This window comes from Patiria miniata, unplaced genomic scaffold, assembly GCF_015706575.1.
Source record: "Patiria miniata isolate m_02_andy unplaced genomic scaffold, ASM1570657v1 HiC_scaffold_7, whole genome shotgun sequence".
Taxonomy (NCBI): domain Eukaryota; kingdom Metazoa; phylum Echinodermata; class Asteroidea; order Valvatida; family Asterinidae; genus Patiria; species Patiria miniata.
The window spans coordinates 14,626,858-14,647,814 of NW_024037074.1; the positions used below are offsets into that span (position 1 = coordinate 14,626,858).

Consider the following 20,957-nt stretch of genomic DNA (forward strand, 5'->3'; position numbering starts at 1 on the left):
ATTTTCATCACCGTACTTTTTTACCGCTCGGTACCTTTACGTGAGACGTGGTTTCGGTTTGTTAATGACTTTCTCAATTTATTATTCATTTCAGCAACATATCTCTTCTTATACCAGTACATTAAATACACGTGAATTTCATTTTTATTCTTCAAGGCTCGGTGTATAAGCCGCCCTGTGTATAAGCCGCAGTAAACATTTTCATGGGCAAAATAAACGTTTAAGCCGCGGCTTATATTCCGAAAATTACGGTACACGAATACACATTTACGTCCCCGCTCGAAAATTATTGGGCGGGGGGCGCAATCCCGGGATCCCTGTCCATGCTCGGAGGATATGTGAGAGAGGAAGACATGAACAATGTAATGCTACATCACAATGATAAATACGACAACATCCGAGTAAAGGGTGCTCACGGCAACACAATTTCAATACAAAATGCAAATGTTTTTTGCAAAAGTATTTAATTGCTTACGATTTCGGCAGTACGGTATTGAGGGGAAGGGAAGAGCAACTTGCTCCCCTCCTTCCAGGGGCATGCTGCTTAGCATTTTTTTTCAAGAAAATTAAAGTATCATCACCTCACAACTGCTACCAGCATTATTACCATTCTCATTTTTTTAAACCAATTTTAAACGACAAAATCATTATAGCTCAATCCCCCAGCCGACCCTGGACACAAAACCTAGACATGCTGCTGGGGTGAGCTTCTTGAAATAATTTAGACAAACACAATATTTTACTGAATTCAGAAACTTCAGTTTTTATTAGATGTGTATGTGGCTTTTTGCAGATTCTTGTAATTTTAGATTTCTGACCACTTCTAACCCGGGCAGCCTTATGAGCAGGACGATAATACAAACTTCATACTTTGAGCTTCAAAATGAAATCTTAACCAAATTATTCTAACTTGTTTGTTAAGAGAGACAACAAAAAGTGACTGTTTCAATAAATGCTGCTATGCTTATGTGTTTGATCCTTCATAAATGATTTCCACAATGTACTTCTTGGACTTCTTGTGACTTGTGCTTGATGCAAGATGAATACCACTTGAATAAATACTGTGGATTGTCCGTGGATGGATATCAATGTCAGAATGAAGCTGGGCAATTATCAAGTTCTTTCCAATTCTACTCTTGTTGTTACAGGCTGTGACACTGCACCGTGGTGATGTGAGGTTTGACATCTACTTCCCTTTGCCTTTGGGCTGTTTCTTGGCCTTGGCCTTGGTGGCCTCTGCAGGCTTCTTGGCATCAGCAGGTGCAATCTGTCAACAGAATGAGGGTCAATAAATTAACCAGATTTGCCTCATGATATAACAGACAATGGAAAATCCCATATAAGGGAATGAAATTCTCATATTTTGAAGGCAAACTTATGCACATTAACTAGTAATTCAGGCAGGTTCAGAGATTATCATGTGCAGATTAGTGCAGAGTGATATTAATGAGGCTTGGCCTTGTCTGCTTCGCGGGGTGGGCGACTTCTCCGCTGATTGCCCCGCCGATTGCCCCTTAGCAGGCGATCAACTCATGAACACACATACATTGTACTTTTATAGTATAGCCATGATGTGTTGACACAAAATACTCCTTAAAAAAGATCTAAATATTTACCCGAACAGTCCTGAATCCCCCAACGTTAATATGATGTTTCACACACCCAAGGGAGTTAGGACCATAAATGAATGTAAATTTGAATATTTGAGTTCTAATGGATTTTTCATATTGACTTAGCCTCAAAGCAGTACACACCCCACGTTTCTTGTCCAAGTAAGCCTGTTTCTGAGCCTTGGAGCGCTCCTCAGCCAGCTTAGCCTGTCGCTTCTGTGTCTTAGAGTAAGGGTTGAGCTTGAACATGACGCGAACATTCTTCAGCGGGTTCTTCTTCAGCACCTTGCGCTTGTTGGCATCCAACCTGGAGTGAAAATAGAATGATAATAAGTAAAATGTTTGGCTAATAACCTAAGTTTATGCAGTGGTTCAAGATCACTGCCATCTTCTCTGTCCTCACAGGTACCCATGTATACTCCTAGGTGGAGAAAGCAATTGTAGAAGTGTGTCTTGCCAAAGAACACAAAACCCATGAGCCCTACTGGTGTCTGCACTCCCATTCTACTGCACATGATGAATTGGGCTCACATGAATTGGGCAGAGAGAGAGAAACAGATAGGCGATCACAATCACTCTTTGAGAGGCACTGGGTACGAGTGAAATAAACAATAGCATCACAATGGCCAACAGAGATAAAAAAAAACTTTGACCATGTGTTCAATGTCTACCTTTCTTCTTTGCATTGCTTGAGATAAACAGCTAATATTTATACACACACCTAATGGCAAACGGTCTTTTCCATACCATGTATTTTTTTTTTCAAGCAGAGATCAGAACTTGAAAATCGTCAATGGTTACTCAGAAACACGGAACCAATATATAAAAAGTTCATCATATCTCCACTTGGTTACATCAATTACTTTAATAAAAGATTTCTTTAATCCATTACCATGGAAACATCATTTTTCAAAAATCTATTCTCATGGAAACCACAATGTGCTTACTTCTTGGGTCGGAGTGCTCGTCTGATCTCCTGACTCTTTAGCAGACGGTTAAGGTCAGAGTTCATCATCATCGGCATCGGCAGGCTGTTGAAGACAATATGAGAAATATTTGTACATGTTTACTTGCTAATTATTAATAAATGTGGATTGATTGAAGGAACATTCAACGTAACCACCTGTGCACAGGAATGGTACCATCTCACACCCCTTCGTTGGCAAAAAACCTACATTGTGACATGGCATTTTGAAACAAAATAGCCTTTGAAATTTTAAAGATTAAGATTATTTATTCGTCGTGCATTAAAAAGAAAAGTTACATGAAAATTGTTTTCCTGATGTACAAGTTTTTTAGACACGTAGAATTTCAAAAGACAAAAGGACAACCATCAAAAAGGCTTAATGGCAAACGGTCTTTTTTTTTTGATGTATTTTTTTTTCAAGCAGAGATCAGAACTTGAAGATCGTCAATGGTTACTCAGAAACACGGAACCAATTTATAAAATATTCATCATATCTCCACTTGGTTACATCAACTACTTTAATGAAAGATTTCTTCGATCAGATCAGTGTGCAGATATCAGTTATATCACATATCGTCCAGTAGTTGACCAACGGTCACTGATCCGACATGCTCAAGGATTGCAGTTGATCTTTGGCTTACTTGTAGTTCTTCTTTTCTGCTGATGGTTTCTTCCATGTGCCATAGAGCGAGTCTAGTCTACGGAAGGCGCTTTCAGTCCAGATGCAGAATCGGCCGACATGACCACCGGGAGCCAGCCTGAGCAGGTTCATCTTGGTCACATTCATCAGCTTGATTCCTAAATAAAAACAAACCATTCACAGAATGCTTAATACACTCCCAAATTCTTCATAATCCATCACGACGTCTGGGTAGATTTGACAGAATTGTATCGAGTCCCACTACAGTTAACATGGGGCTTCATGCACCGTTTGTTTACAGCACAATGCAGGATTTTTGTATTCCAGATCCCGAACCGTTCTGGTAAAAATGCCTGTGGGGATGGAGACTAAGTCACAGGATGAAAATGACATGGTACATATAATTCATGTCAAACTGACTGGTAATGAGTCAATACCACCATTAATCTGAACCAACTTCAACCTATTTCATTCAAACCCAGGAATTGCCATTTGATTCAAACCCAGGAATTGCAGTATATTAATCTCTTTTATTTTGCCAGCAATAACACAAAAGAGGCACTAGACATTAGCTCTCACCCATGTGAACTAATTCTACTGGTAACAAATACGACTTGCATTTCCAATGAATGGGATCAGCAATACATCAGCAATCACATGTCATCAGAAACACGGACTAAGTATTATCTCATCATATCCCTTTACAAACGAACAGCAATTAATAAATGAGACCATCCTGACAATATGAATCGAAGGCAATTCGACTGACCTGGGATGTTTCTGAAGGCTCGTGTGATTCCGTTGTCCTTCTCAAAGATAATGAGGGGACCCAGACGTTGGACGTGTCGCCGGTTACGCATCTTGCCCTTACCAGCTCGGATACGCTTGGACTTGTACACCTGTTAATGGTCAGGCCAGAAGCAATCCATGAAAATAAAAAGTTCTTGAGGACGACTATATACCCATTAAGATTTTCTTCTAAGTTTCTTAATGAACAAAAATTGACAAAACAACTGACTAGGTATGTCCTTATTATTTAAACTTGGGCAAATAAAATTGACTCGGCAAGATTCGCCCCCGAGACCTCCGATATGTCTTACATGTACTCTAGTGACTGAGGTGTCTTGCCGTGTATTGGGGACCTAACTAAGTTGGTAGACTGCCAGTAGAGTGTTCTGAATGTCTAGGATTTGAATCTTGCATCAGTCAATGTTTAATTTTCCGCCAGAGATTTTGCACACATGGGACTATACTAAAAAGAACAGTATTCAAACCGTGAAATTATATTATAAATAACAGCTTTTGGAACAGAGGAGGGTGCCAGATGTATTTTTTTTTGCTCCTACAATTCTGAGGAAACTTTTGATCTTTGGCACCGAGTGGAGATCCTAGGCTCACCTTCTTGATGTCTGCCCAAGCCTTGAACTTCTTGAGGAAAAGGACAGCTTCCTTGGTGCGCTTGTAATCCTGAACGGCATCACTCACGACAAGGGGAACCTCAGGGATGCGATCGATGACGTGACCTGATAACGCAATTCAATTCAACTTATTTGTAATTGTTCAATAATTCATCCAGACCCAGTCAAGTCCCAAGTTTTTTTTCAAAATTAACTATGACAAAGGCATTCCTTAAATGTGTTTGATAAACAAACACATTCCTTCACGATTGCTCATCCCCTGTTTACACTTGTAATTAGACCTGTGAACTGACTCTAAGATTGAATTGTAATCAGACTTGTGATGTAGTTGTTATCTACCACAAGTACTTTGACTACACCACTGTAACTCAGAGTAGGCAGGTGTGAGTTCTTAGCTTAAAATATAAAACAAATTATACTTAAAGAGGGTCAAATCTGACATTTATCAGCAAATACCTGAACAAGACCATTGCGTCACACTATTGTTGTAGTTAAATGGCTTTGGATTTTCACTATGTTACAATGTTGTTCATATCCATAGCCGGATCCAAACATCCTGAGTTAGACACCTTGTCGCTCCAGTACAATTGTGGAAATGCAATTACTGACCCTTTGACATGACTAGAGCTGGCACAGCAGTAGCAGCCAGAGCAGAGCACATGGCGTAACGTTTCTGGTTAACGTTGGTGCGGCAATGCCACTTCCGCCAGATCTTGGTAGGGGCAAACATGCGTCCACCACGACACATCTAGAGATATCACAAGTCAAGGCAAACTGGCAGCAATAGGAATACGGGGAAGCACTCTTAAAGGTATACACACTATGTGAGGGTTTCTATGTTAAACCTAAGCTCTCCCAAGTCCCCTTTAAAATCTGCCAGCTTTGAAGGATTTTGAAGGATTGAAGAAGACAGAACCTATCACCTAAACTAACTCGATTACTTCAAACAAAAACCCTCTTTGTGCAGGATTTGTGGGGAAAAGCACGGGTCAGGATTTTACCAGAGATCAGAAACATTTCTTGATTGACGTCACAGTACTGTCGGAAACACGGACGTTTTGATCATCATTTCTCCGGAATACTAAGACTTGACTTGACTTGACCTTTTAGCTAAAGTTGAACTTCATATTAAAGTTCCTGTATTTTAGGACTTGGAAAGGTTTCCTAAAATACATGAAACATGGGGCATTAAGATCTATATAACGTAATAGCTGATGAGATGTACCTCTTCAATCCTGCTGGATTTCAAAGGACCCGAAAAAGTGACGGATTAATCATTATGAGGTACACAATGTTTGGAGGTTTTCAAAGGATACGTTTCCAAATGCAGCTTGACCAGATCGATGAGTACCTCCACCACGGACACGGGGGATACGAGCCACGGCACGTCCAGTTCCCCACGACTCTGCACTGGTCTGATGACCTGTCAACAAAAGACATCCATTTTAAGATGAGTAAGCAACTTACATTGAGTGTCACTATCTGATCACTTTGTTTAAATGGTTGAGACAAAGCCTGATCTGACTGCAACATTGCCAAAAACTTGATGTATTTTTCATGTTTGAATTGGGTACAAAAAATGAAACCTGTTCAAATCAAAGAACCTTAAGTTTCAAGTCAACTGTTGTAATTTGCTTGGTTCAGATCAGCAGGATGCACGCTGCTGTGATTTAACAAAGTGCTACAGGAATCCGAAGACAAAAAATACAGATTCTTAAAAAAAAAAAAAAATTAATACCTGCTAGCTTGTTGACAGCATAGGGTTGGCGGCTGTTTTTACGCATGTTAGTGTGGACAAAGTTGACAATGTCAGGGCGGATGGGGGCCTTGAAGATAGCTGGCAACTTGACATTAGTGCCACTTGCTTCATTCTTCTCGGTGTAAACCGTGATTAGGGGGCGTGCAGCAGCAACAGCCTGAACAGGACCAGGGAAAAAAACAACAATGAATTAGAGAAAGGCTATTCTCATCATCACGGCTTGGCTTTGCAAGCGAAGATTATGAAGGTTGTCCATGTCGAATGCAAGCACGCTGATGGCTCAGGAGACCTATCCAGGAGACAGATCCTACTGCAGCGGCTGCAGATACAAGATTGATCATTGGGCTTGGCCTGGGGGTTCTTTCGACGGTCTCTCTTGTCCTCAGCAAGCTTCCTTCTGTTGGGATTTGTTAGTGATTCCTAACAAAATTGGAAATGTTTTTCTTGCATTTGTTGCTTTAAAAAAAAAAACGTTTACATGTATTTGACTATTTCCATTTGATTAGGCCAAGTAAAAAAAAAAAAACATGTTTAGCGTCCTGCCTTTTGGAAAAAGGAAGGAGGCCTCTTTTTTCTTCTCAAGATGGCCACCAGCTTTTTTCTTAAATGGCCGCCGCCAGGCGCCACTTTTCTTGGGCTCAGGAAATTACGTAGGGCCTATCAGCTTTCTAAATTCTATAGTGCTATATGCATGGGACTCGGGAGCAACTATAGAATGCAGGGCCACACCGGAGCAAGGTTTTTTAATTTGCTTGGAGGCGTGGATGGATAGGAGTAATAGATATGCAAACCTGCAAAAAGTGCTAAGTACAGCGAATGCACTTGTCTTCTAAGCTTCTCATGAAGGATCGGAAGGGAGGGCGTGCTTGTAAATGTGTTGGGGGCACTGTCTGGAGTGGCGGAGGCGCGGAGTCGGGGAGTCGCAGAGTCCAGTCGCGGAGACGCGGGGCACTGGAGTGGCGGAGGCGCAGAGTCGCCGAGTCGCAGAGACTCGCGCCGATAGAGGGCGCAATTCTCGGCGGAATTTTTTTGAGAACGAAGCATCCGTATCCATTTTAAATGGGCTCGCAAATTAGGAAGGGAGGAGGGCGACGGGGCACTAACTGGAGTGGCGGAGGCGCGGAGTCGGGGAGTCGCAGAGTCCAGTCGCGGAGACGCTGGGCACTGGAGTGCAGTGGCGGAGGCGCAGAGTCGCGGAGTCGCAGAGACGCGCACCGATAGAGGGCGCAATTCTCGGAGATATCGACGGCGGCTCCACGACTCCACGATCGATTTTCGGAGGTAGGTCAACTGCGGCTCCACGCCTCCACGCAGCCGTACGGAGGCGTAGATGTAGAGTAAAGTGGCCCTGCATTCTATAGTTGTACCTATGCATGAATTATGGGCTAGATGCAACAGAAAGAGGCCAAAATCATGTCACAGTTTAAACATTTTAATTTTGGGGGTTTTTTTCCAACCAAAAAAAAGGAGGCGGCCTCCAAAAAGGAAGTGGGTGGGGACGCTAAACTTTTTTTTTTCGATTTGGCCTTTGATTCTTTGAACTTGAAGTTAAATTTAGTCATTTAATTATTTTCTATCTATGCATAAATTTCCAAAAGATTGTTTAAATATAACTCATCCTTGACGAATAACTCTAATGAATAATGATTGACTGCAATAAGTGGTCATCAGAAATATCGGTCGAAATAAAAATGCACGTGTCGCCCAATCAAACCTAATGCAAGATGGCGGCGACCACGATTGCACTCATTTCATTTCACGTAACACACTATCACTAAATTTGTCTGTAATTTGACCATTAAGCGTCCAAAAATATTCATTGTATTGTAGAAGAATTTCATCAATGGCTATTCATGTTCATAAAACCAACATCCCTTTTCCAAGATTTGTCTTAAATTCTCACCATATTGAAGTTTTTGGGGGCAGTTTTTATCTGCCTACACGATTTTCGGCTGCCACGGGATAAGAGGATGAATACAGGATTCACAATTAGTGATTAGGTCGAACTCGTGAATACAATTTTATAGAGATGATATAGTAGAAAAGCAGACAAAAATTGTGAGAAACGACTACGATGCTAGAAAATTGGATCAAAATAAACCTCAAAGTCATCTCAGATTCCTCTTAAATGAATTAATATGATCCAAAACCTTTGTACGAACTACTTTTTTACCGGGGTACAAGCATAAAAATTGTAAGCTCTTTTTCAAACATCGGAACCATCTTCTGTGGGTCTATAACTAGATCGAAAATCATTTAGAAGCTTTTAAGTTTTATGCCCAAACTAAATAAACGTAGAAAGAAAACTGTACAAGACGGCCTCGTAATATATTATATACTCCTAAAAACGTGGCATGGATCCTAATATTGGCCAGAATCCCCCAAGTTATGGGGTAAAACTCCTTGCAGCCGAGTCTGCAGACGAAGCAGAGGTTTCGAAAACCTAAAACATGTTCGCAGAATACTCAAAAGAGGGCGCTAGCGGCTGATATCGATCCCATGATGCTCTGCGACATGTTGCGCCAAGTTTGTCTTGTTTGTTTTGCGAATAAAATAGATAGCAAAATAAATTTCTTCTTTTCTGGGCAATATGAAAAATTTCAGAGCAGATGTAAAGAATTTCCTGGAATCAGTTAAAGAGTAAGAATTTTTTCATGTTTTGTCTAGAGTGTGTAAAATTGTGAGAGCAAATGTTTTCAAAATTTGTCCAGTTTCCGGACAGTTCAACTATAACTTGATTTGCACTACTACTGGCGTGACTGGACTGCCACTGTCATGACTGTGCCAGTACTGTGACTGTGTGCCACTGCATGAAAATATTCTGTAATTTTTAGTGTCAAAGTATTATTATTTTTAAAGCTCTAAATTTCCCACAAAATTTCAAACTTATCAAAGACAAAGTGTTTAATAATATTAATAATCATATAGGAATCCTTAAAAAATAAACAATATTTTGTTTGATTTTTGAATCAGCATTTTTTCTCTCATTACAAAAAAGTCATGATTTTTTCCAACATGTCCGAGCCATGCATGTCTAGGCCCACACCACAAGGTGACCACACAGCCTGCCGTAACACATTGGTAAAAAAGCCAATGTCAAACAAATGTTCGCTCCCACCTATAAAGTATAATGCATCGGAATCATCAGTATGTTATTTTTTTATTAAATTAAATCCTTGATGATTGAATTTTGCAGACTTTTATCAAAATATCAGAATGATGTGCAGGCAAGTGTCATCTTCAAAGACTACAAGTTGTCCCTTGTGGACTCTGAATCGCAAGAATTAGCAGAACTACTTGGATCTGCTCAAAATCCTCAGAGGAATGCAAACGTTATCTTAGTTCAGCAGGATGACTCTTTCAAGGTTTGTTGATTGTCAATCATTCATAATCATTCATATTGTCAAGGGGGGTGCATATACCTATATTATAGTGTGTATATTGCACTGACAACTGGAATGGGATCTCTGCAGTAACATCTTGCTAAATAATTTTGTCTCTTGATTGGCTTTAGAGCATGTCATGTGTTGGATAGTTTTGTTCATTGTTTTCATGCCCATATTACATGTAAATACTACAGCAACATCAATCTAAAAAGATCTACTGCAAAAAAAACGTGTGCAACTAACCTTATTTATGGAATAGAATACTTTGCCTCAGCATGGATCAACTCAGGAAGGATATAGTTTTATTAAACCACTGAGAGCAGTCATTATTTGTAGAATATATGTTGTCATTCTTGTTGCTCTTTGTCGTTGTTCACTATGCTCAGTACTTCGGAAAAGATGAAAATAGTTTGGCAGATGAGTCACTAGATGACACGGATAGATCCTATGTTGGCAGCAATGGCGGCAAAGATCCAGAAGAATGCAGATCCTTTAGCCCGGTAACTCTGGACAATGCTAGGTAAATTAGTTTAAAAAGCCAGTTGTCCACACTTAACACAATCAAAGTTCCATTCAATCAAAGTTCCATTGATTGAATTTTGTAAATAAGCTATGAAAGGCAAATATGCCCTATGAAAGGGGAGGTTTTACACCCCCCCCCCCCAACACACACACACACACCCAAAATGAAGACCAAGGTTAAAGCTTGGAAATGTTAATTCCATCACCTACAGAACACTTGCCGTCTTACTGGGCACTTGTTCTCCTATTTAGTTGCTATCAACTGTGGACCATTTGTTGAAACATGTCAGTTCACTAGGTTGAAATTATAGTTAGCTATGTTTGCAATGTCCAATATGATGGAACTAATAGCATTTGAAAGGTGCATGTTGTCAAAATTTTGTTTTATCAGGAATGAGTAATCACTTGCCAAATTTGATACTACAGATATGTGCTGTCTCTCCACAATGTATGCAACAACCCACACCTTGCCTCATTACGCGGCGCAGACGAAGAGGCAGAGAATACATTACCAGAAATGGTGGTGTGCTGCGATGGAAAGGACCCAGACCACATCGCTGTGATGGCATGCTCATCAGCCAATCAGAAGGCAAGGTCATCAGGGGAGGGTAAAGGTCAAAGGTCACCTGGTGTGTCAGTGACAACTGTGTCATGCTTTGGTAAGTGTGCTTAAATTTCTGTCACTGAAGATGAGTATCCAATTTGATGCAGTGCTGAGCAAAGACGTTTGTTGAGCACAGAAAAAAAATGTCAGCAAAACAGATTTTGGGGCTTTTTAAAATTGCATATGGCTTTGGAATTGGATTTGCTATTATTGGTTGATGCAAAATGTTACTATTTCACTCTTTCTTTAGGCCCTGTGACATCCAAGTCTAATCTACTGACTGTTGATCAGGTAATACAACAGAATGGAGGACAGCCACACAAGGATGATGTAAGCAAGTCTTTTTTTGATCTCTTTAATATCTGTCAGATATGAAATCAGAGTTCTGCTAGGGTTGGAATCAAACCAGAGTCCTCTTGTTACTCATAGTTTATAAACAATTAGCTTGGTGACTCTCGACAGGCCTAAGATAACATTACAGTTCTGCCTTTATACCAATCTGATCAGTTTGTTTTCTTGTGCCTCTATTTTAGGTGACTACCTCTGCATTTGCCCAGTATGAGATTGTGGGAATGACATACCATGAGATGTCAGTCCTGGAGCCAGCCAGTCACTCTCATTATACGTCGGTCACTATGGATTGCAGCTGGGAGCATGTCAAGGGCATGTTGGAGAAACCTCACAGTGCCAAATGCAATGTGGTGAGTGTGCAATCCTCAATTTCATTTATCTTAATATTGATCTCTGCAAAACATAATTAGATATTCATAGAATTGTAACAAAGACTGCCATTTTTTAAAATTTACAACAAAGTGGATAATCTTATCGTAAAATTTGTAAATTTATTTCCAGCATGTGAGTGCTGTACCAGGAGATATGAGAAGTGCAGCCTACAGTGTGTATAGAGAGCTCGCAACATTAGTGGTATGTGATAATATAACCCCCACCCTATTCTCAAACTGACCCCCTAGGGCCCCTCTCCCCTCCTCATAACACCCCATGTCACTACACATCAGCTGGTTCACCCAGGGTGTAAATCTGGAAGTGTGGGGGAATGGCCTGTAGGATCATCCCACCCCCATCCCCCACCCACCCACGAAACTCCACAATTTTTGCTTACAACACACAAGAATAAAAAAAATTTTTAAGAAAAGTTGAATGAAAAAAAGAACCCTAGACCTCAAGCAGAAATTCAAATTTAGTTTAAAAAGTATTGGTAGAAACTGCCAGGCATGGACATAAATAAAGCTAGTGTCTTATGGTGTCTTGCCCTATACAGGTTTTACTCAAAATGTGCAAGTTGTTTTGGGGATACCTGGTAGTTAAATGAAAGTATGGAAGTACAAAATGTAATATGATTAAAAAGTATGTTACTGAAAGCAACAAATCTATTGTTACCAATATCACATCCCGGTGTAAGTTTGAATAAGTGGTATATTTAGGAATTCTGATTCAAAGTGATGAATAAATGCTATCATTTTAAAAACATGTGACTGAAAGTTTTTTATTGAATTACTGGGAAAATATGATGATCTTGTGACTTATTATAAACTTATACTTTAGTTTGTTATTTTTGAAGGGTTTTGTTGAGGGATTAAAAACAGAAGAACTGGAATGGAATACGAAGGAGTCATCAGGTGAATCAGTAGAGGAGGCTGTAACCAGACTGATAGAGAGAGAGAAGCAAGGGCCACAGAGAAAGCAGCAGCCCCAGGTGAAGTCAAACTGACCAGGTTGAGTCCATTAAATCAGGGCACACAGTTAAGAAGGAAAATGAGAGATGATTTCACTGCTGATTGTATGTATTCCTTACCAGCACCAAGCCAGTCACAGGTATTTGCATAATTCTTTCCATCCTCTTGTCCTTGTTCTAGGTTGAAACATCCCTTGAGAGCGGTGAGACTGATTTTGATTCCGTCCTCCGTGGTTACGTCATTCCTGAGCGTCAAGACCTCTACTTCTCAGAGAGTCTCTGGAGTATCTTGTGGTCCAAGGCAACGTGTTACAACGACGCCATCAAAGCCTTCTCCACCGTCTTCTGGGAACTCAAGACTGGAGAACTACAGCCTATTGTAAGAGTAAATCTGATGTCGGACCAAATCCGATGTCAAATTTTTGGACAAGCAAAAACATAATCTGGCATGGAAAAACTGATTTGAATCATTCTTGGCAACTAAATCTTTATCACAGCTTCATCACTTTAGTTCTGAATTGTAAAAACCTCAAATCTTTGTCATTATCTATTGAATTGTTTTACTGCTTGCTTGCACAGGTGCATAGTGATAACCAGAGCACCTTAGCTAAAGCCATCCGTGCTTCCTACCAACAACAGATGCACACAGTCAGTGTGGATGAAGTGGCTACACTGACCATGCTGGTTGAGATTGGTCTGGACAAACTCAGACGAGACTACACCAACTTCTTCATCGGTAGGTCTTCAACCATCATCTGGTCCTTTAACTTGGAGCTTGTAGACAAGTATTAAAACAAGACTTTTGTAAAGCCTAGTAAAGTTAGTCTCAGACCAGTATCTGTCTAGCCATGGAATGGCTGGCAGTCTGTTCATGCATCTGGTCTTCACGATGGGTCCAGGTTAGCACATTCACAGGGCAATCTTAAACGATAGAAGTGCCCAGAAAGACCTATGATGTCAAAGTATGGTTTTAAGATTGGTCCAAACTTTCTTCTGTCTCATTTTAGCCAGTGAGTTGACAACATTGAACCAGCTTCAGTGGTTTCTGCAATCCGGCGAGACTTGTCCATTGCCGGAGCAGGTGTCTCGTCTTCAAGCCTTGCATAACGTCTTAGAGGTTGCTGTGGTCTCAGTGACATCACTGAAACTACCTCCAGAGCACCGTAGAGTTCTTGTCAGGTAAGCGAGTACATTAGGACACGGCTAGAAACAATTGCACCTTCAATTGTTGCATGTGGGCTCCGCATTTGTAGATCAAGATGGTGTTTCGTGACCACTCATCACTACAGCTCATGTGTATGTGTAGGCCGCCCATTTTTTTTTTTCCAGTGGGCAGGTGAAGCAGTTTTCATAAATAATTCAGTAGTTTTGATGGGAAAATTTTTTTTTTTCTAAAGAGGAGCAGTGACAACAACACCATTGTTATAGACAATGTTACATTTATTTACAGAATTGTTTAATATGTTGTGGTCCCGTGATGCCCATTTTCAACAAACAGTTCTCTTCGGCACTGCATGTGTATCTCTTGAATAATGAATGGTTGAAAAGTGTTGACGTATATTGTCTAATATTGGCCAAATATCATGCCCAAGATGCTTGTTGCTTGTTGGCATGACGTCACAGTTCAAACGGTCTATACAATTATAGCAACTACATTACAGCATTTCAAAGAGCGGTTGTGTAGCTGCCACAGTAGTCTTGTGGATAGTGAGATGAGCTGTGGATTTCAAGATCCTGGTTTGAATCCACTAATGATCTTTTTTCTTTGACAGTTTGTGTGCTCCAAACTTATGATTAGGATAATTTTAATTTGAGTGAAATAATCAGAGAACCTGGATGTCTTGCAATAATTTCATCTCGACTACTGAATTATACATGGAATGACTCACGATCACTTGCCAATGGAAAGAAAATGTGCATGCTGGCCACACTGTGTGGCCTTTAAAAAAAAATTGTTTCCATGCGAGCATGTACATGTATGTGTTTGTAATGAGCCTATCCTCAAATGCATGTAAAAAATGTATTTGCCTTCATAGGGTTGCATTAATTATGAAAAAAACAATTATCAAAATTATATATTTCAAATTTTTTTGATAATTGTCAAAATTAGATTAAAATTTTTCTTTATTGGACACCATTCCAAGCCCAGCAATGATTTAAAGATTGTGTGCAAAGTGTTTAATCTTAGAGGCGTATTGTTTTCTTTGTATTTTGTCCCCAGGTCAGCCTTAGCCTTCTACCAGTCTCACCCTCATGATGACATGCATACATTCACTCTCCCCGTCCAGGCAACTACAGTACAAAGCTTGTATACAAGGTAACATTGCACACAGGTTTTCTCATGTAATGTGCTTCACAGCATATGGTTCACCCTAGGGACCCATACACCCCACGCACCATTAGTGGGTACATGAATAATGCACTATGCAGAGTCCTTATATGGTGGTACGTGCACTTCTGAAATGTGTCCGTTTTGATAGAAACTGTTCTTAAGTAATGAAATTTCACAACCTTAATCCGTGATATATCATGTCTAATGTCTCTTGACTATCTGATCAGCATCATTAGTTTCTCCACAGTTCTATCGTACTTCTCTGAGCTCGTCTCAAGGTCTAGAAATGTACCGCTACCTCCTGTGCTTCATTATGGCTTATTGCCCATGCATCATTAACCATGACATAGTACACTGCAAAATGATAAAATATTCACTAATAATTGCTGGGCTTTAACAACCTGTAGGCTGTGGTTCGTTTCATCCTCGCTTTGAATCGAGGTCATTTCCATCATGAATTGGTAATCATTGCCATTACAGTTGATTGCACATGAGCTGCTCTGTCATGTCGCTCGGTGAAATAGAACAAGACAAGTCAAGCCTATTAAAGCTAGTCCCAGAGTGCACATAACTCTATTCAGGTGATTCAGAATGGCTTTTCACTGGAAGTTGGTTTTCACGTACCAGTATCTGGTCTGCACAATAAGCTGGCTTATATATTGAGCCCATTCATATCACTGGTGTTATGGGGTAATCCTACACGATAGCACTGCCCAGCTTACAAGCGACAGTCAGTATAAAATTGCTTAAAGCAATAGTCCCTTTTTTTTTGGGGGGGGGGTGTGTTTATAATTAACTCCTAGCAGTATCTAGGGTGCATCTTTCGTCAGCAAATACATTTCTTTGCCAACATCTTCTTCCAAGCAACTTCATGATATTAGTTTTTGGATGATCATTTTTTGTGTGTGTGTCTAGCTTCCAACCCTCTTTGTGGCGATTAACAGTAAAGGGTGGTTCAGGCACCAGTGTTTCCTATCAACTGTCAATGAAGCTACCCTTATCTCATATAACTGGACTAGACCAAGGTAAAATTCCTCTATTTTTTGAATTTTTATTTTTCTAAAAAGTTTCAGTCAGTCATGGTTATTTCATTGTATGCTTGCTCCCTTTTTTGTGTTTTGAATTTTTATTTGAAATGTACAAAAACATGTACAGTTTTGTAATATATAAGAATGATTGCCATTGTAAGGAACAAAGAAAAACCTTTTATCGCTGTGTGCCAAAGTGCTTTGTTCACGTCCAGTCCTTGGTAAAAATGCAGATTTTTTTGTCAAGAATTCTGGCAAATTTATATTAAATTATTGGCAATTTGTCCACGAATTTAGCTCGGCAGAGAACGGCCCAAAGCAATTATTGCATCAAACGCATGAACAGTTTCTAGTGCACTTTTGAAAAGATTCCATGAAAAAAACACGCGGCCAGGCATGCAAGGACATTGACATGAGTTCACTTTGTGCCACCACCAAAAAAAAAGCAGAAAGAAAAAAACCCGATCAGATTATCCTGCTGCTTTTGCAAACTCTGTGTATTGTCTCACTCGGCTTTGATCAAATTACAGGCCAGCAATGCAAACAAAGCTGAGGCAAAAGCTGAGTCACTCTCACGTGCGCACTTCATTAAAAGTGAATTTCTTTTTTTCCCCCTATGAGTGAAAGACATGAGATTGGCAAACATAAAAATTTAAACTGAACAGTGAACCGTATGCTTTACAGTGCATTGCACGTTGCAACCAAGTTGTAAAAATCACAGCTAGATTTTCTTACTAATTCATGTCTAAAGACTAATTTGGTCTGGTGTGAATGGGGAACACCAGTCTGACACGGCAGGGAGAATCAAAAGAACTTCTAATCATTCTCTGCAAATCTTGCCAAACATTGGTGCAGAATATTCATGTTGTCGATATGAAGCAAAGATGTGTAATGTATTCTATAAAAGTGTATAACAAAAGACAGAAGACAACAGTTTGTATCAGTGTAATTTGAAAGAAATTGTCCCATTGGAACTGACTCATGTATTGAAAAAACTCAGTGATGAAAACAGAAGAAAAAAATTCTTTAAGACTACATAATATTTAGGAAAACACTGCCATCTTTGCCGGGAGCAAGACCAAAAATGTAAACGACCTTATATTATCTTTTTTTTTTTTTCTTTAATTGTCATCCTCTGCAGATATAAGTATGGGAGACCTTACCAGCGCTGGTTCTTTCTGTTACTATGTGACTCACACAAAAGAAAGTACTGCTTCATTTCTATGACGATAAGAAACATTGAACTGACCGAACTCTACTGAAGCAAACTCATGCGGCAGCAACTTTGACCTAGAGGGTGCTCTTCAACATGATGAGAAAAACACCAATATCCCATACCAGACCCCCCGACAGTTTTCACAATGTTCAGTCTTGTCCCAGTTTGAATGTGGTTTACTTCTATATAGCATGGGCCATTCTATAACGCGGTCCAGCCTTGACATTAAGAAGCTTATAGCACAGAGTGAAGACCGTATACGTTCCACACTACACATGCTATCACTGCCATATGGTCCCAAAATCCAGATCCATGTACACATGTATAGCTTATGGGCTAAATTCTGTTTATTGCAGTAGCTGCCGTTTAACCATACCAATAAAATGAACAAGTTAAAAAAAAGCATAACAGCTAAAAACGAAACATTGTTTATCTTTTAACTTCACATTGTCATAGCTTTCTGTTATTTCCAAATGTATTGTGTTGTTAATTTATGTAACAACATGGTTAACAACATGGTTATCAGTCATAAGCTATAATAAGAATAATAATAATAATTTGGGAGGCTAATCATCCTTACTCGCAGCTGGTATGCTGAATTGCGAAGGACGCGGCTACTACGTTTTTCATATTAACTATGATTTATTTTTCATTGATTTTCCAACATAATGCTCGTTTTCCTCTTTGTAAATATTAATTTTGTCTTTTTCTATACATTTATATGAACAATCTTGCTCTGTTACATATGTATCCTACGTGCACACATTAAACAGCATAGATATGTACATGGAGCCGTTTCTTATACATTTCTTTTTTTGAATGTCATTTATTTTGTAATTTAATAATTACTGATTTGAGAGGTTGTTATCTGATGTAAATTACAGTCTTGCGGATGTTGTCTCAGACTTTTGCTCCTTGTGTATTCATAATCCCCATTCAAGCTTCCTCAGTCCTGCCTTCTTGCAGTCATAAATTCTCTCCATCACCATATGGGAGATATAATTACTCCCTCCACGAAAAAACATTACATTACTAGTCATCGTGTTCAGCAATTACTGAATCTACTGCGCTGTATCGGGAGAATAAAGTCATTACGTGTACATGTATAGCTCTCCAGACAATATGGATTGAATTTTAATCGACCACATTGCTGCAGGCTACATTTCCTAAAGATCTGTAAATCCTGCATATCCCGTATCTGGAAATCAAGACACTTCTTTCCACGTTTCCCAGTTGTTCATGTTTACAGTCTTTAATTTGATGGAGGCGAGCGCATTTACTGTTCTTTAAATTAGTATATATTTTTTTCGATTTGATTATATTGCGAGATTGCACAAAAAAATATTGACGTTTCGTCAAAACTGCCCGCCAACGTCTTAACCAAATCCCCCTTGAATAACAACTTCCTCAAGATCCTCAGGGTCGAGCTATAAATGAGATACCTAATCCAGACTCAATTCCCAATCTTATTCATCCAAACATTCCGACTTTGCAAATCCCTCCTTGCACAATCTCCGCTGAACACGTCTCATCCGTCCCCCGGCCGACAGTCCTGCTGAAATATTAAAGCAACAAACAAGGGGCTTCATTCAATAAAACAAGAAATCTCCCTTCATCAGCCCGCTTCGACGGGGGCCCTAACACCGCAAGCTTCAATACAATCACCGCCACACAGGCTGCTTATCCTCTAACGACACGCGCGTTTCTATGTTCGCATCTCTTTATAGCAGTTGCCATAGTAACGGATGCAAGAGTACGTCAGTAGGAGCAGTATCGTACGTCAGCGTGGATTGTAAGGTGGGGGGGTGTCTCTCGGCTCAGGAGCAGCAGCTTAAAGCGTTTACGGTTGGTGTTGTTGAGCAATTGGCTCGTCTTTAATGGTCGCCATCCCGGTGCACGGTGCCGCTGGGATGGAGTGTGGTGCTGTCCCCAGACTGGTTATAGATGAGTCAATTGATGGCTGATTTCGCACAGGTGATGGAGTAAATTAAATTTGTCGCCTCTCCCTGTCCGGGGACTCCAGTGATAATGGGACTATGTGTGTTAATTTGATGGAGACCTGCTGCTGAAAAACAGTCTGGTTATCTCAGAAACATCGGGAAACTCGCGTTTTATCACGTACGGAGTTGAGAACAAGAAAAATGGACTAAAAAAAATAAGGACAAGCAGACTAAAAAGAATGTCAAAGGTTTTTTTCGTGGACTGAAGGAAATCTGCCCTTTGAAAATGTTGATTCCAAAAAAACAAAAAACAAATTTGCCTGATGACTCCAGTATGCTCACCGCATGACTGACACTTAGAGACTTAGATATACAATGTACATGTACTGGCAATTTATAAATTATCATCAAACAAGACAGTCATGTTATCGTTCGTAATGCACAATGAGCATCCCTTGTCCAAATAAATGTTGATAGCAATATAGCCGTAATTTTGTTCATATATTTATTTTAATTCATTGGTAATAAGAAAACGACATTTGGTCTTTGTACGCGTGTAAAGTTATTTTGCAAGCGGGACGGACTGCATTTCTTTGTCATTTTTCTCGTCTAAAAAAAACTGCCGGCGGCAAAGTCGGATATTTTTCTTGTCTCCTCAAGCGATGACGTCAACGATGGTTTCCACCTCTTGATCAAGTTTCGCATTGCCACGGTTATGTCGAGTGGAGTAACTCGATGCAGCCTGTGGATTACGTACGGGAAGAGACGTGGCAAGCAAGCAGCTAGGTATAGCGACGCCAATAAATGCCAAAGCATCCGCCTTGTGTTGCTTACATAACGAGTCTGTTTAAAGGTTGAGTCTGGCATTTGGGTTTGTGTGCGTGTCTGCCTGCTGTTTGGCTAGATTGCTGTATCAACCGTCAAGGGTAATTACACCTAGTGTTAGTCTCCTCACGTCGTCCACAGTGTGCGATTCTGCATTACAAATGGCAACATTAAGGGGAAAAACATACCTATATCTCCTTGTCACATTTCAAGGTTGTGACATTACACAATGCTTCGTACATAGGATCATTTGCTCTTTATGCAAGTTTTCCATATGAAACAACAAAATTGCTTATATCTCAACCACTTATAGGGCGCATAGCAACGATAAGATCAAGGTTGACTGATAAAGAGAGACCATTAAGTATGTTTTGGGGGTCCTAATTCCGTTCCCAGCACGTGGAAAGTGGGCCCGATTTTTTAAAACCAAGCTTCAGTGAGTGTTTTCTTTTGATCGAAGTCATTTCTAGCGGAATAATTTTACAGAGTGGTTAGAAGTAGCCCTGCCTTCACTTTGCAAAGGTTTAGCTAATCGTTAATTTGATACATAATGTTTGCGGGTATTAATTACCAATGTCCAATGTGCCTTTAAGAAGACAGGAAATAGGCGCCTTTTGGTAAAATTACTGCTCAAATCTGCGTATTCTGGCAACGCACTCTTTTGTGATCACAACTTAGTCGGGCGAGGCCCGTGTATTAAAAGAAAACCTTCTCCATTAAAGTCTTCATAATTTCTTGATTACTAATTGTTCTAAAGCAACATACTCGAGTACATTAAATGTTAATGTGTCGGGAGCAATACAACTATCGATGAAAGCACAGTGACAGTGGCGTTTGACCGACTACACTCGTTAATTATGAACACAAGCTGACCAAGTCGTTCCCGATTCACTTTAAATTATGAGCGTGGAGTAAAATCTTGGTGGCCCCCAGGGTATTGGATGAATAATGGACGGTATGGCAGGAACAGGCACGTCTGGCACGCTCTAAATTACCCCCGAATCTATAACGACCACA

General features: G+C 40.0%; 2 protein-coding genes and 3 non-coding genes across 5 annotated transcripts; 1 reads left to right on the forward strand and 4 right to left on the reverse strand.

Annotated features, from left to right (window-relative positions):
- Nucleotides 1-737: 737 nt before the first annotated feature.
- LOC119745616 (60S ribosomal protein L4-like) lies at nt 738-8,403 on the reverse strand. Its single transcript, XM_038222104.1, has 10 exons — nt 8,298-8,403; nt 6,374-6,551; nt 5,952-6,058; nt 5,245-5,383; nt 4,616-4,740; nt 3,987-4,116; nt 3,219-3,375; nt 2,558-2,641; nt 1,755-1,917; nt 738-1,267 (listed from the first exon to the last, which is right to left on the reverse strand). The coding sequence occupies exons 1-10, from the start codon at nt 8,298-8,300 to the stop codon at nt 1,187-1,189; spliced, it is 1,167 nt and encodes a 388-aa protein (XP_038078032.1). The 5' UTR covers nt 8,301-8,403; the 3' UTR covers nt 738-1,186.
- Nucleotides 2,380-2,453, reverse strand: LOC119718939. Its single transcript, XR_005269873.1, has one exon. It is a non-coding gene; the product is annotated as a small nucleolar RNA SNORD18 (small nucleolar RNA).
- LOC119718933 lies at nt 3,001-3,074 on the reverse strand. Its single transcript, XR_005269867.1, has one exon. It is a non-coding gene; the product is annotated as a small nucleolar RNA SNORD18 (small nucleolar RNA).
- Nucleotides 3,849-3,917, reverse strand: LOC119718931. Its single transcript, XR_005269866.1, has one exon. It is a non-coding gene; the product is annotated as a small nucleolar RNA SNORD18 (small nucleolar RNA).
- Nucleotides 8,404-8,873: 470 nt separating the features above from the next.
- LOC119745874 (protein zwilch homolog) lies at nt 8,874-18,080 on the forward strand. The gene is made up of 14 exons (XM_038222522.1): nt 8,874-9,034; nt 9,591-9,759; nt 10,167-10,300; nt 10,729-10,961; nt 11,157-11,236; nt 11,440-11,607; nt 11,759-11,830; nt 12,486-12,620; nt 12,781-12,978; nt 13,179-13,335; nt 13,607-13,778; nt 14,821-14,916; nt 15,847-15,956; nt 17,101-18,080. The coding sequence occupies exons 1-14, from the start codon at nt 8,985-8,987 to the stop codon at nt 17,184-17,186; spliced, it is 1,860 nt and encodes a 619-aa protein (XP_038078450.1). The 5' UTR covers nt 8,874-8,984; the 3' UTR covers nt 17,187-18,080.
- Nucleotides 18,081-20,957: the final 2,877 nt, after the last annotated feature.